This window comes from Castanea sativa, chromosome 3, assembly GCF_040712315.1.
Source record: "Castanea sativa cultivar Marrone di Chiusa Pesio chromosome 3, ASM4071231v1".
NCBI lineage: Eukaryota > Viridiplantae > Streptophyta > Magnoliopsida > Fagales > Fagaceae > Castanea > Castanea sativa.
The window spans coordinates 20,444,585-20,459,329 of record NC_134015.1 but is presented as its reverse complement, the minus strand read 5'-3'; the positions used below and the strand labels follow the sequence as shown (position 1 = coordinate 20,459,329).

The following is a 14,745-nucleotide window of genomic DNA, read 5'->3' as shown; positions in this document are numbered from 1 at the left end:
CTCGCTCTCACTCTCAAAGCCACAGATCACACTCATCTCTCACTCTCAAAATCACAAAAATTCAAACACTCACTCTCTCTCTCATAGTCTCTCACTCTCAAACACCCAAACGCTCAACTCATCGGCGGCTCTCCCTCTCTCTGTCATTCAAACGCTCAACTCATCGGCGGCTTTCCCTCTCTCTGTCATTCTCCTCTCAACTCATCGGCGGCTCGGGCTCATCGGTGGCTGGTTCTGTCGTCGGTGGCTCCTCTCAACTCATCGGTGGCTGGTTCTGTCGTCGGTGGCTCCTCTCAACTCATCGGTGGCTCGTTCTGTCGTCGGTGGCTCCTCTCCTCGTCGGACTGTGACCATCTCTCTGACCCACTGTCTCTCTCTCACTCTCCGGTAATTGATTCTTAAATTCCTTGCTTTAAGAGGTTTCTGTTTCTTCTTTTCCTTGATTTAAGACTGATTGTGTACAACTATGCAGTGAAACATGCGCAATCGTATATAACAATTATTTAAATTAATTAAACATTTATAAAATTATAACGAATATATAGCTATCCTAGCAATTATTTCAGAGAGAGAGAAAGAGAAAACAAAAAAAGGATTTTATTTTTGGTTCCCTACTCATAAAAAATCCCCTGGTGCTTATTTTATTTTTTCTCTTTTTCAAGTTTGAAAAAATAGTGGAATTTTCATCTTGATGTGCTGTTGTCCATTGTCTATTCTAACTGGATATGTTGTAGCAAAGAGCTGCAAAATTTTATCTTGGTGTACAGTAGTCTATTAAATGGATAAATCACACATCAGTTATCACTGTTAGTTGTTGGCTAGTTGCCGGGTTTAAACATCATTAAAGCATGAAGAATTACTGTTTAGAAATGGAACCACGCAATTAGTGTCTTTTGCTGCAATTGAATTTCATCTGATTTGGAAAGTCTTATTATTCTAGCGAACTTTACCATTTCAAGTTAGTTAATTGAAGTATACCGACTGATTTAGGAAGTGAATTTCCATGTTGCCAAGTTCTGATGTGCCATGCATAGGTTTAATAATAGGGAAATAGCCTTCTCCAGCTCCAACTGATTGACATTATCACATGGTAGGGAACACCCACTTAGCTTGCAAGTGCAGTATCTTAAGATCATGACTGACATGAAATTACTTGGTAGCCTAGTTGCATGTCACTCAAAAAGCTAGGAAAGTTATTTATTTAACTGTCTGCTTATTTGGATAAGACAGAAAATTGCTTATTTGGGTAAGAGAAATTTTCTGTTTTGCACATATGGAAGTATTTTTTTTAGAAATCTGAAGAGAATTTTTCTTTTAGTTGTTGAGCGTGAAACAAGCACAAGTACTTCCTTTGTTCCCAACATATATGAGATAATACACAAACTTTGTCTTGTGTCAGCGTTTCCATGTGTTGGAAATGCTGATTGCCTAAGTATTGGAGTATCAGATGGCTTATTTCATAAGTTGAATCAAAGAGTTCTGCAACATTGCAAATGTTACATGGACGTTTATTTTTGGATGGAGTTTTGCATGTACTGTTTGTTGTTGTTATTGTGGTCAGCTGTATAAAAAGTATACTGAAAGTGAGTGTTATGTGATAGCATATACATGTAACTAAGTGACCCCAATGCTCTTCTCAAAAAAAAAGAAAAAAAAAAGAAAAGTGATCCCAATGCATACTTGTAGCCATAGGCAGGTGAAGCTTAGGTGGGAGACATGTTTTATTGGTGCTGAGCATGGCCAATTGAACAACATTTTTATTTTAGAATGAAACACACACACACACACACACACACACATACACAAGGGAGATGGAATGAGGATCTAACACATAGACAGGTTCTGCTTCTTTTGTCTAGTACGCATACTAAAAAACCTATGCACGTTTGTTTTCTGCAATTCTTGCATCACAATTAAGTTTGACAGGTGTTCTTCAAACATTTAGCCATCATATAGGATTTTTCATAAGCCCCAATTTGAATATCATACGACTGTATGCCTACTTGACATGTGTTTTTTCTTTTAATTTCTTAGTGAAGTTTTCCGGTTCATCAAAAAAAAAAAAAAAAAGCCAGGTAGTTGAAAAACGTTTCCTAGTGCAAAAAATTTAAAACAAGAAGATTTGGAGTTAAAGAATCTTGTGGTTCATTGACATTCTCTAAATTACATTTCAGTTAAACATGTTGTTTCTCAATACTTGCCAATAAACCAAGCTAGATTCTGGTTGGTGGGGTTAAGAATCTTAACACTAACTGTTTGCCTATTTGACATGTATTTTTCGTTTGTTAGTGAAGTTTTCTTTAATAAAAAACTACCGCTGCACTGATATTAAAGGGTCTCTTCGTGGCCATATGTGAGAAAATGTTGGAAAAGGCTAAAAAGCGCATTTGCATTTGTTTAATTTGAAACATTCATATGTTGAGCACCTCATTTATAAATTCATTTAAAGAAAAAGTTAATCCTTCTATTTATGGTGATTTCTCTGCCATTTGAGGGCTATCATGAGTTTCTTAACGATGATGTCAAATTTCTACATGCAGAGTTTGATGCATTACCAGGAAGCAAGATCTCTTCTATTGACATTGGTGCACCTGTTGTCCGCATGTCTTATAGTCCTACAAGTGGGCATGCTGTGATTGCCATCCTTGAGGTTTGTCTCCAAATAGCCTCCTGTTTAGGATGTTTGAATTGTGTTGAATACTCAAACACTTCAGGTGTCTGTGTTAGTGACAAATTTATAACTCTCAATCAACATCAATCACAAAACTTTGGGTATGACATGCCAACAATACTAACCTCAACCAAATTTGCATATACTCACATCCAAATCATTCTAGAGGCATGACTTTCAAAACCCATTCAAATAAGATATGATGAACAAAAATATTATAGCAACTAGTTACCCATTGAAATCTTTGTTACAAATCTGAAACAACTATATCTTGAAATAATTTATACTAAAAAGACTGTAATGGGTGTCTTAGGTATCAAACTCATAATCCATTTCATGCCAATGACAAAAACCTAAAAGTACTAAATATTCCTAACAATTGATCACAATATTTAGTACTAAATATTCCCAATATTAATTTTGAATAAAAACCTAGCATAATCACAATATTTGGTACTAAATATTTCCCCAATACTAAATATTCCCAATAATTAATCACAATATTAATTTTTTTTAAAAACCTACAAAATAATTTAATCACAATATTAATTTTTTAAAAAAACCTAAAAAATAATTTAATCACAATATTTACACTAACAAAAAATAAGCAAATATTCCCAATATGTTGTAATAACATAATTAATCACAATATTTGGTACTAAAAATTCCCAATTTACAATCACAATATTAATTTCCTAAAAAAAACTTAGCAAATAATTTAATCACAATATTTACACTAACAAAAAATAAGCAAATATTCCCAATATGTTGTAATAACATAATTAATCACAATATTTGGTACTAAAAATTCCCAATTTACAATCACAATATTAATTTCCTAAAAAAAACTTAGCACAATATTTACACTAACAAAAAAAAACTTTCCAAATATGTTGTAATAACATTAATCACAATATTTAGTACTAAGTATTTCCAATAATTAATCATAATAATAATTAAAAAAAACTAACAAATAATCACAATATACTAACAAACTACCCACAAACAAACAAACTAATCACAATATTTACACTAACAAACAAAAAAACAAAAATTTTCCTAATATGTTCTAATTGTTTCTTAAAAAAAATAACCTAGCAAATAACTACTATATTTAACTAACAAAAAATATTATCAATATTGTAAAAAACATTACCTGAGAGTTGATGAAAGTTGAGTGTGATTGTTGTGTGAGTGATGAAGTAAGTTGTGTGAGTGATGAGGGTTGTGTGAGTGGTGCTGCTGAGAGAGCAAAAGAGAAATGAGAGCATAAGTGAGCCGGGTAAGGGGGAAAAAGGTCTCAGTTGGGACCCACATGACACGTGGATGGGTTGGGGACCATTCACAGAAATCGAGTTCAGGAGACTCGATTTTTAGAAGCAAATAAATCGAGCCTCCTTGACTCGAGTTACATCCACGTGCCCGAAATCCATGGTGCCCAAAAATCGAGTCCAGTAGACTCGATTTACCTTAAGTGATCACGTGACCAAAAACCGAGTTCACTGGACTCGATTTACTAAAGTGATCACGTGCGCCCCCGTGAGTGTGGAAAATAGAAATCGAGTTCATTGAACTCGATTTTCTTGACCAAAAATCGAGTTCGTTGAACTCGATTTTTGCTTTCACCTACGTGGCCTCCCTGGAAGTGCCTTTGATGGAGAAATATAAACCGAAAATCGAGTCCAATAGACTCGAATTGTTAGAAACCAAATATGTTTCAAACCTTTGCTTACTAATGATATAGTTTGAGTTTTGTAGTTAGTTCTGTAAAAATGCCCCAGTTCTAGACCAAATTTGCACTCTCTCAACTAACCTATAATATATATGTGAGAGAGAGAGAAGGCTTTGTACAAAGACTCATTAATAATTTGTTAGGTATATACGTATGAGTAAAATTTCACATTGAATAATGATGAGAAGAATGAGTAATTAATATAACACAGTTGAGTCATACCCATTGAACTTAAGTTTTTTAGGTTAATTGTGCCTCTATATGTTATATTAACCACTCAAGGAGTCTACCCAAAGTCTTTATCTCCCTAACATAATTTCTTTTGAGTGACTTTCACAATTACCCCATGTAACAATTTATATCACAAACTTTTAAGTTACTAAATTTGACCCTCATAAGATTTAAAATAAAATGAAATCATCAAGATTTTTGTATCAATGCACAATAACAATTTCTTTTCAATCAAAATTTTTGGAGGTCAAAATATAACAATTGAAAAAAAATTTAAATTAAATTGTGCAAATTGAAAATTGTCCACAAAATACAATAATTATTAATTTGAGTAGAACTTTAATGATTGTATATTAATTCAAAATTTAAGAGGTAAAAACATAATAGCTGGAAGTTTATGAACTAATTAAAATGTGATAAATAACGTGAGCTAAATTGGAATTTTTGCATTAAACAAATAAAAAATTAAAAGAAAACTAGAGGAGTCAAACTCAACTTATTAACTTAAATTTAAAAATCTACACTTCTTCTTTTTTTGTGAATGGAAAACTTTTATTAAAGCATTACACCAATGCTAAATGCTTAGTCTCGTTTCAAATTATATTATCTAAGATTTAAAAGGTTCAGGAACAAAAAAAACATCAAAAGAACCTACTACGTAAACTTGTTCTTACAATAACATGCTATCCCACTTCTTAAATTTCATACATATGGTACCCACATATATTCTAGTTTACATTTTTTTTTTTCCTCTAATTATTTTGCTACAAACAAAGAAAGCCTAATCACACATCGGCTGATGGTAAACTAAGATTAGCTGGTGGGGTCTCAATGTTAGGCTCAATCTTCCCCATCACATATGCATGCTTAATAGATTGCTCATCTTCATCATGGTAAGCATAAGCAAAACCACCATGCCTTGTCATATCCATACCTGCCACCTCATCATCCCTTGACACTCTTAACAACTTCATTTTATTAAGCAAAAAAAATAGTGGTCCCATTGTGGCCGTGACCCACCCTGACACCACCAATATTTGTACAATTTGTGCCGCCAATAGCTTCCCTCCACCTCCCATAAACAACCCGTATGGTCTACCGAGTTGACCCGAATACACCTCATTCACATACGACTTCGTTGCAAACAATCCTGTGAATAAAACCCCCCACGCTCCACACCCACCATGTAATTGTGCTGCCTCTAGTGGGTCATCATATTTTAACTTCTCTGCAAGCTTGTTGCACCCAATCAAAACCCATGATGCCACAAAGCCACATATGATTGCTGCCCAAGGCTCTACCACTGAACACCCTGAGGTGATTGCAACGAATCCCGCTAGTAGACCATTACAAACGTCTAGCACATTCCAATGACCCACCAATAAGCGTTTGCTAAACAAGGTTGTAAGTGCAGCTGTGCAACCTGCTAATGTTGTGGTGACAGCTGTCCTCCCTATGGCACTCCATTGGCCATAATAAGACCCACTATCACCGTATGATTTTGCTATCGTGAGAAATGAACCGGGGTTGAATCCATACCAACCAAACCATAACAAGAATGAACCAAGCACGACTAAAGACGCACTATGACCACGTAAAACCACGGACCGGCCCGCTTGATCAAATCGGCCAACTCGTGGGCCTTCAATAAATGCACCCCATAAGCCTGCTATTCCACCAACCATGTGAACCACTCCCGAACCGGCAAAGTCAATGACACCCGAACCAAATAAAAGATCACCAGTCCGAGTTGGGCTGGCCCAGCCGTCACTAGACCAAAACCAATGTGAAACTACAGGGTAAACAAAACCGGTTAAAAAGGAAGAGTAGATCAGATAAGCCACAAATTGGGTTCTCTCGGCAATGGACCCACTAGTAATTCCAGCAGCCGCTATTGCAAAGGCCCATTGGTAAAGAAAAAAGCTATAGTCTCCAGTGGGCTTAGGATAGTCTGTTAGACCAAAGAAGTGGCGGCCAATAAATCCATTAGAGGGAGAACCAAAAGCAAAGGCAAAGCCGAAGAGATAGTAAGAAAGGCCACCAGCTGCAGCGTCAAGAACATTGGTGAGCATGATGTTCATGGTGTTCTTGGCACGGACAGATCCAGCACATAGCATGGCAAAGCCAAGTTGCATGGCGAACACAAGGTAAGCAGAGAAGAGGAGGTATGTGTTGTCTATGGCATAGGTTGTGTCACTGAGCTTGTTGGCTATGCTGTCAAAGCGAGTACAGAGGTAATTGGCCACGGCACTGGCGTTGGCAGTGTTAGAGCTGAAAAGGGGTGCGAGGTCTGAGGCTGAGCAGCTTAAGGAAGCCATGGAAAACTAGTTTCTTCTTGGGTGAGAGAGAGACTAATGCAACAAAGAAGTGAAGGAATACTGGAATAGATACTTTGGGGTTCAATTTATAGACCAAAGGGATAGAGAGGTCTTATAATATAAGGTGAAAAGGAGGTTTTCTTATATTCTCATTTTCATTTTCTATTATAAAAGATAGGAATCTATAGTCTAAGTTCTAATTTCTAAACCAAGATTTTTTTATAATCAAACCTAGATAAATTATATCATCGAAACAAGGAATAATTTTGCATGCCTAGTGCGTGGAGCCCGCCTCTATGTGAGTGACCCGGCATATATGCCGGGCACACTATCATTTTCGCCACGACTGAGAGCATGATTTTTAAAAAATATATATATATAAATATATAATATAATAATTAAGTCTTGGACCAACTACGAAGCACGGGTGCGTTTTGGGACTCGGGTGCGGGTGCGGATATGGGTGCAGGACTCGGCAATTTTTAAAAAATGTGGGTGCGGGTGTGGCGGGACTCAGCAATTAAAAAATTATTTAAAATATTTTTATTTATATTTTCTATATATTTTTACAATTAAAATATTCTTAAAAAACATATTACTTTGCCTTGATTCGCAAAACAAAGAAAGAAGAAGGCAAAAAACACAAAACAAAACACAACCAAAAAGAAAACACAAAAAGAAGCAACAAATATTCAAAATAAATTGAGAAAGGGCAGATTTAGGGTGTTTGGGCCTCATTCAAAGCCGATTTCGGTTGTTCCGGCGAGATTCAAGGCCGATTTCGACCTGTTTCAGCCGTTTCGGTCGCTGGCCGATACGACCCAATACGGCCCGATTCTGGCCGAATCTGCCCGGTTCGGCGCGAATCAAGCCGAGTCGGCGCGAATCCGTGAAAAAAAAAAACAACAACAACAACTTAGACGCGGCACCAACACGCGGGCAACCGCGTCAGACTCGGGTGCGGCACCCTCCCAGCCACATCCGTGCTTTCTAGTGGACCAAGATGGAAAGGAACCAATTAATCCTCTAGTCAAAAAGCTTGCGATATTGACGTACTGTCATCTTGCATCTTACCAAGAAAATTACTTTGCATTTCTCATAAATTATTTTTGTCAACTTATTTTATCAGTTAGTTTATTTTTTATACTATTTATGAGTTTTACTGTATTTTTGGTACTATATATGAGTCTCACCATACTACTGTAGCCAACTTTTACTTTTATTTATAAAATTTTCAGTAAAAAATTTTCAGTTTCCGCATAATAAGCGGATCTCAAATGGATACTTAGTCCGTTTGATAAAGATTATTTTTGCCAACTTAATTTACTATTTAGCTTATTTTTGCTATTATTTGTGGATCCTATTGTACTTTTTGGTACTATTTATAGGTCTCATTGTACTATTTTAACTAACTTTTACCTTTATCTACAGTACTTTCAGCAAAAAATTTCAGTTTCAGCAAAATAAACAGACTATGGGTGTTTCGGTTCGATTTCGGTCAATTTTCTAAGTGCTGGCCAACCGAAACCGAAATTTTCGGTGTGTGAAATCTTCAACCGAAACCAACCGAAGTATTTGGAAATCAATCGGTTTCGGTTGGATTTCGGTTTCGGTCGGTTTCGGTATTTTTTCGGTTTGAAAGCAAACAAAGAGAAAAAATAAACAAACCCAGAATATAAAAAAGAGAGGAAATTGAAAAAATAAACAAACCTAGAATATAAACAACCAAGCACACGGGACAATCACAAATTCAAAACCCACTATTATTTTAGCTTCTACAATCATCTAAACCGATCCAAATACCCCCAGAAAACAAGCATATACGCAAAGATCCGATCTGAGATCCAATCTTTTTAAAAAACAAACAAAACCTAGAAACATAATCGGATTCCACATACCAATTCAATCTCAAAAAATAATAAAGCTTCGATCTTTTTTAACAATTAGAAGCTCAATACAGAAACTAAAAAAAAAAAACCGAACTGAAACCAAAGTTTCTTTGATATAAACAGACCGGCATGTGGAGGCCGGCGTAGGAAGGACGGCGTGTAGAGGCCGGCGTGTGGAGAGTGATGTGTACTGGTCGGCGCATTGGAGGGGGTTGGAGCGATCGGTGGGCGAAGAGTCGAAGGCGAGGTTGACGACTGGAAAAAAAATGGTGAGAAAATATGGTGAGAGAAAAAAAATGGTGGACTGGCGGCTATGGGCGAAGGCTCGAACGAGGGACCGCTTAGTCATTAAAGCCACAGAATACCACTATGCTACAAACTCCAACGTGACTTAATGTTATATATATATATATATATCAGTTCAGTTCGGTTGTCGGTGGCAAATATATATATATATATATATATATATATATATATATATATATATCAGTTCGGTTCGGTTCGGTGCATTAAAATTTGCCACCGACAACGGAACCGAAATTTTCGGTTTTATTATATAAAAAACCGAAACCGAACCAAAACTTTTGCATTGGTTTGGTCGGTTTGAAGCGGTTTTTTCGGTTCGTCGGCTTTTTGCACACCCCTAAAACGGACCCAACCCACCTTAGTCTTCAAAATTTTTTTTTAATCCTGTGGCATGGTAAATTTTGGTCGTAAGGCATTCTTCACGTTACACGTGGAGAAGTTTCAGTAATTGACAACGTTATGTTATACCTTATGAGCTTTTTTTTAGTTCATATATTAATTAATGTCTAGTAGACCATGAACCAAGACAATAATTTCCTCCTCGTTACGAGGAAATGGGGAATGGATTACTAAACATTATTATCACCTTGAATCAGAAAGTAAATTAAACTTGGATCTTGGCTCATGCATCTAATTCGTTGATTAGATCAATAATCCGAGCTCACTGTTCTCCTAGAGTTTATTAAAAATTCCAAGCAAAATTTCACTATTTATACTAAATTTAAGTGCTTCTTCACAACTTATTTATGACATTTAAGGTTCAAATTTCTCTAATTCGCATGGGATTTGATTCCTCTCTCTTTTGGCAACTTGGGAGAAAAATGAAACAATATAAAAAAGGGGCAAAAAAAAAAAAGTTAAGCTTGGCCACATTCAAAAAACCAAAACTGCTCTAAAAAAAAATCCAAAAGATTGAAGGTCAGTAAATAACTTGATTTGAGCGAAAACATTAATTAATTAGCGTTTACCTACCTTCTTTTCGTCTTGAATGGAAAGTCTTCTAACTACTTGGTCAATGTTAATCTGGATCACAGAAATTATACAGGTAATATTTTAATGTCACAATCACAGTGACAATAAAGTCTATGATGATATTTAAAACCAAAGTAATTTAGTGTTTCAGTCTACATCATTTAAAGTCTTTGCATTCTGAACAAATCCTAGCGAACCTTCAAGTAACATTGCTTGAAAAGAATATCTTACTTACCATTATTTTAAGATCGATTATTATAACTTCTAGACAGAAAATGTGGCGTATAGATTCCGTGTTTTTTTCTTTTGTGCAGGATTAGTTTCAGTATCATCCTAATGGCAATTGGCTAGAACTATTATCTAAAGTCTAAACCAATAAAAAGAGACCCTAAATTTCCTGATAACAAAGTATTTTTTAAAAAATCCAATCAATGTAGATCCCTCAACATTGTGTAATATATATATATATATACTTATAATTTCATTATCAACTACTTATATTTTGATTTGTCTAGATTAACAAATTGTTAGAAAGACCGGCATCATCTCTGAATGAAGATGGATTAACAAAGTCTAGAATTAATGTCCATCTGAAAACATAGGACTGCCTTTCATTTTGATAATTTAGCTATGATCCTTGACATTTTCTAAGGCTTAATATAGGTTATTGAACACACACAAATAATGCCAACTTGCAACTTCAAAAGTATTTAACGGTTCTAGACACAAAGAATCTCTATGTAAATACTAACTGTTGATAACTTGTTTCTTATGGAAGTGGCAACTGGGTTTCTTTATTTTATATCCAACACATCAGGGTTTACCATATAATTAGTAATCCGTGGTCCTAATTCACTCGTTTAGTTGTTTTTCTTACATAATCACATTTTACTATGTGTTTCTTTATAATTTATCAGTGGTCCTAAATCATGAATCTCCGATGGCTGCAATTGTTCTCGTAACCACTGCCAGTTTAACAATTTTTAATTATACTGAAAGGCAGAGGAAGTGGTGTTTGACTTTATGATAAGCTCTGGTTTAGATTTTTTTAAGTAAACATATTTCTTATTTATTTCTCAGGAGTTTACTTAAAATTAAACAATCTTAAAAAAAAAAATTCAAATTATAAGAATGAGCACAAATAATTTTAGATTACAAAATCTTTATGGTTTATCAAAGAATCTTTAATGGCCTATTTGGATAGAGGGGGAAGAATGGAGAGTTAGAGGTGTCAATGTTTGACCCAACCCGTGAACACGACACGAACCCGACACGAGTTTTTGCGGGTTAGGGTTGTGCCTTAATGGGTTTGAGTCATAAACGGGTCAACTCGAAAGCGACACGATAAGAAACGTGTCATAAGTGGGTCAACCTGCATAACCCACAATAGACACGTTTGACACGCCAATTTATTTGTATCAACCCAAAATGACCCACTTAACACAATCTAATTAATTCGTATAACAAATAAAATATTCATTTTATTTTACATTTGTCAAATACCTTTTATATCCAATATATATTTTAAATTTAAAAAGAAAATTGAGTAATTACAAAAACTTACAAGGGACATAATTGAAAATTGAAACTTTACAACTGCTAGATCTTTAAACCCTAAAAACCCTAAATCTCTAAACATTCTTATAAATATCTTCTTCTTTTTTTTTTTTTAGCCTTACTACTTACTCTACTATCTTATAGTCTCATGCCCAATTCTCAAATCAAAGTCTCAAACCGGGTTTTGTTGTCTCTCTCTTTCTCTATATGGATGATAATCGTAGTCATAGTTAGGATTAGTCTAACTTTTGCTCCAATTCTTTCAATATTAATACTTAGCATTTCGCGAGTTCCAAGAATATTATATTTTTGTTGAACTATGTTATTTTTGTTAAACTATGTTGTTTTGAATTTGAGTTGAAGTGTATGCACTTCTTTTAGAGTGTAAAGAACTTATTTCTAGATGAATGTTATATTTTTATTGAACTATATTATTTTGAATGTGAGTTGAAGACCTGAAGTGTATGCACTGCTATTGGGATGTAAAAAAAAAATTATTTCTGGATGGATGTTGTAGATGCTCTTTTTTTTTTTAGGAAGCCTAGTAGGAAGAAGAAGCCCAACAACGTGGGCAGAAGAGAGTTAGAAATTGAATAGAAAAGCCATTAAGTCCAAACGGCAGGAATAATGGATCATAGGTCCACAAAGCAAACAAATGGACCTTGAGGAAGCAAATGGGCCTAAAAAGGCCCGAAAATAGAGATATAGCAAACTCATGGGCAGTATGTGATGTAAAAAAGTGAGAATGAGTCATAGCAGTCACAGCGGGCCCGAAGTAATATAAGTAATGGACAATGGAGAGTCCATAAGCCCCAAGGATGAAGGATGAAATAATTGGGTCAGGGAAGCCCAAGGAGTTAGTAGAAGCCTATGGGAAAAGTAGAAAGGGTCAAGAATGCCCAAGGAAAGTAAGTAGGCCGAGGATGCCCAAAAGGAAGTAATTGGGACACGAGAGCCCGCAAGTAATGTAGTAAAAGGCCCAATGAGCTTATTGGGTTATCGGAAAAGAAATAAGCAGCAAGCCCAAAGAGGCCCAGCAGTTCTAGGTCAAATAACATCACGGCAGGAATGACAAAATGATGTGGCAAGAAGCAATAACAAAACCGCGGAAATAAAGCAAGAAGAATGGCCTAAAGGAGGGAAATCCCACAATCAGGCAAAGCCCAGCCCCTAAGGGAGCAAGTTATAAAGAATAAAAAATCAGGAAACAACTAATGCCATAAGAAGTTAAGGACAAACGACAGAATGGATAGACGAACCTCCAGACCGCGACAAACGCATGAGCAGCAAGCAGATTTTGAATGAACATAGAAGTGAGGCACGCGCAAGGCCCAGACACCACCAGCCTGTACCCAGCCAATACAAGAAGTGGTAAGTCATGGGTCAGAGGTAAGAAGGCATGGTCTGGCGGTGGGGAGAGGGGAAAACCTATTTTTGTGCTTCCTGCTCAAGCTCTTTTGGAGGAAGTGTCTTGCTGGGATGACATACTGCCCAAAAGAAGTAAGGTTGAGTTGGAACCACTAGGTGCATGCCATGAGGGACAGAGAGAGAGAGAGAGAGAAAGAGAAAGAGCACTCATGTCGTAGCAGGTAAGAATGTCACGGCAAACAAACAAAGAAAATAGTCTTCTTCGTCTAATGATGTAGAGTGGCATGACCAACACAGGTAAGTGGGGTTGGCTGGGCGACTGACTAATCAGTAATGGTCAGCAAGGACACCCACACCAGACAAAGACGGTTAAAGGCTAAAATAGTAAAAGCTAGTTGCGGCAAACATTATATAAGGAACCCTTACTGTGCACGGAAAGGGGATGGTAACAGTAACCTCTAGGGGAGAGAATAACAACAACTAGGCAAAACACCGAGAGATAAAAAAAAACGAAGAGGAAGAGAAAGAAAGAATCGAAGAGAAACAAGAAAAAAAAAAGGAGAGAATAGAATGGCAGGCATGCACCGAATAGGTTGATTCCCTCCCTCCCTCTCAAACCATGCTCTCTGCTAAAGGCAAGAGACTTCTTTGGGCACAAGTCATTTAGGCCCGTTCCCTCAAAGCAGTTAATTTCTTCCCCAGAGAGATTATTCGCATTGAGGAAATGACTTCCTTCTTAACTTAGACCCCTGTAACGCAACTTGACACGGCAGACTGATATTTCTTTTTGATTCAATAAGCTTATTATTACCCCTTCCGCATTTATTTTTGTTGTTATTTCATTAAAAATGTGTTCCTTGTAATGACCCATTATTTACCTTTGTCTAAATAGTGAACGAATCTCTTTTATTACCTTTATTATATCTGTCTGCCATAACTACTTTAGCAGCTCTGCCTGCCATGGGCATATAATCAGAAAATCTTGGTAAACGGGGTATAGTTTGCGCATAAGCCGAACCAAGGTAGGTTGCAATTGGACTGGTCCCAACTCCCTGATCCAGAACACCTTGGGCTAGCACGGTAGGAGGCAGTCCAGCCCAATACTACAAAAAAGGCCCATTACAGATGCTATATTGAATATTATGCAGGTTAAAATGAATTGTATTACATTCGTGTCAACCCAACACGATTCGTTTGTTACGCGTGTCAAATGGGTTGGGTCAGGTCAACCCGCCTTATTAACAGGTCGGGTTAGGGTTGAAAGATCATGACACGATTATTAAATGGGTTGGGTTAAGGTTGAGCCATTTAATCAAATACCCCTATCTCGACACGACACGAACCCGACACGCTAACCCAAATTGACACCCCTAGGGGGAGTAGATGGGAGTAAAGTAGAGTTTACTAAAAAAAAGCTAATTTAATTTTGTACTAAATCTACTCTACTCCCCCTCCTTCTTAATCAAAACGAACCATAATTTAAATTTTTAAAGTCACTCATAATTAACCATAACTAGTCACAGACCCCGCACGTTGCGCATGATCTCATTAAATTTATTTATTATTTCATTTTGGACTAATTTAATAAAAAGTAATGTAATTTATAATCATGTTTTAATTTAATATAGGGGCAATCACAAATGTAATATATATATATATATATATATATATATATATATATATATATATATATTATTTTTG

General features: G+C 36.1%; 1 protein-coding gene across 1 annotated transcript; it reads right to left on the bottom strand.

Annotated features, from left to right (window-relative positions):
- Nucleotides 1-5,279: 5,279 nt before the first annotated feature.
- Nucleotides 5,280-7,015, bottom strand: LOC142627722 (ammonium transporter 1 member 2). Its single transcript, XM_075801587.1, has one exon. The coding sequence runs from the start codon at nt 6,950-6,952 to the stop codon at nt 5,420-5,422; it is 1,533 nt and encodes a 510-aa protein (XP_075657702.1). The 5' UTR covers nt 6,953-7,015; the 3' UTR covers nt 5,280-5,419.
- Nucleotides 7,016-14,745: the final 7,730 nt, after the last annotated feature.

Excerpts from the sequence above, each read along its gene's own strand:
- LOC142627722 (XM_075801587.1), bottom strand. The coding sequence starts at position 6,952 with ATGGCTTCCTTAAGCTGCTCAGCCTCAGACCTCGCACCCCTTTTCAGC.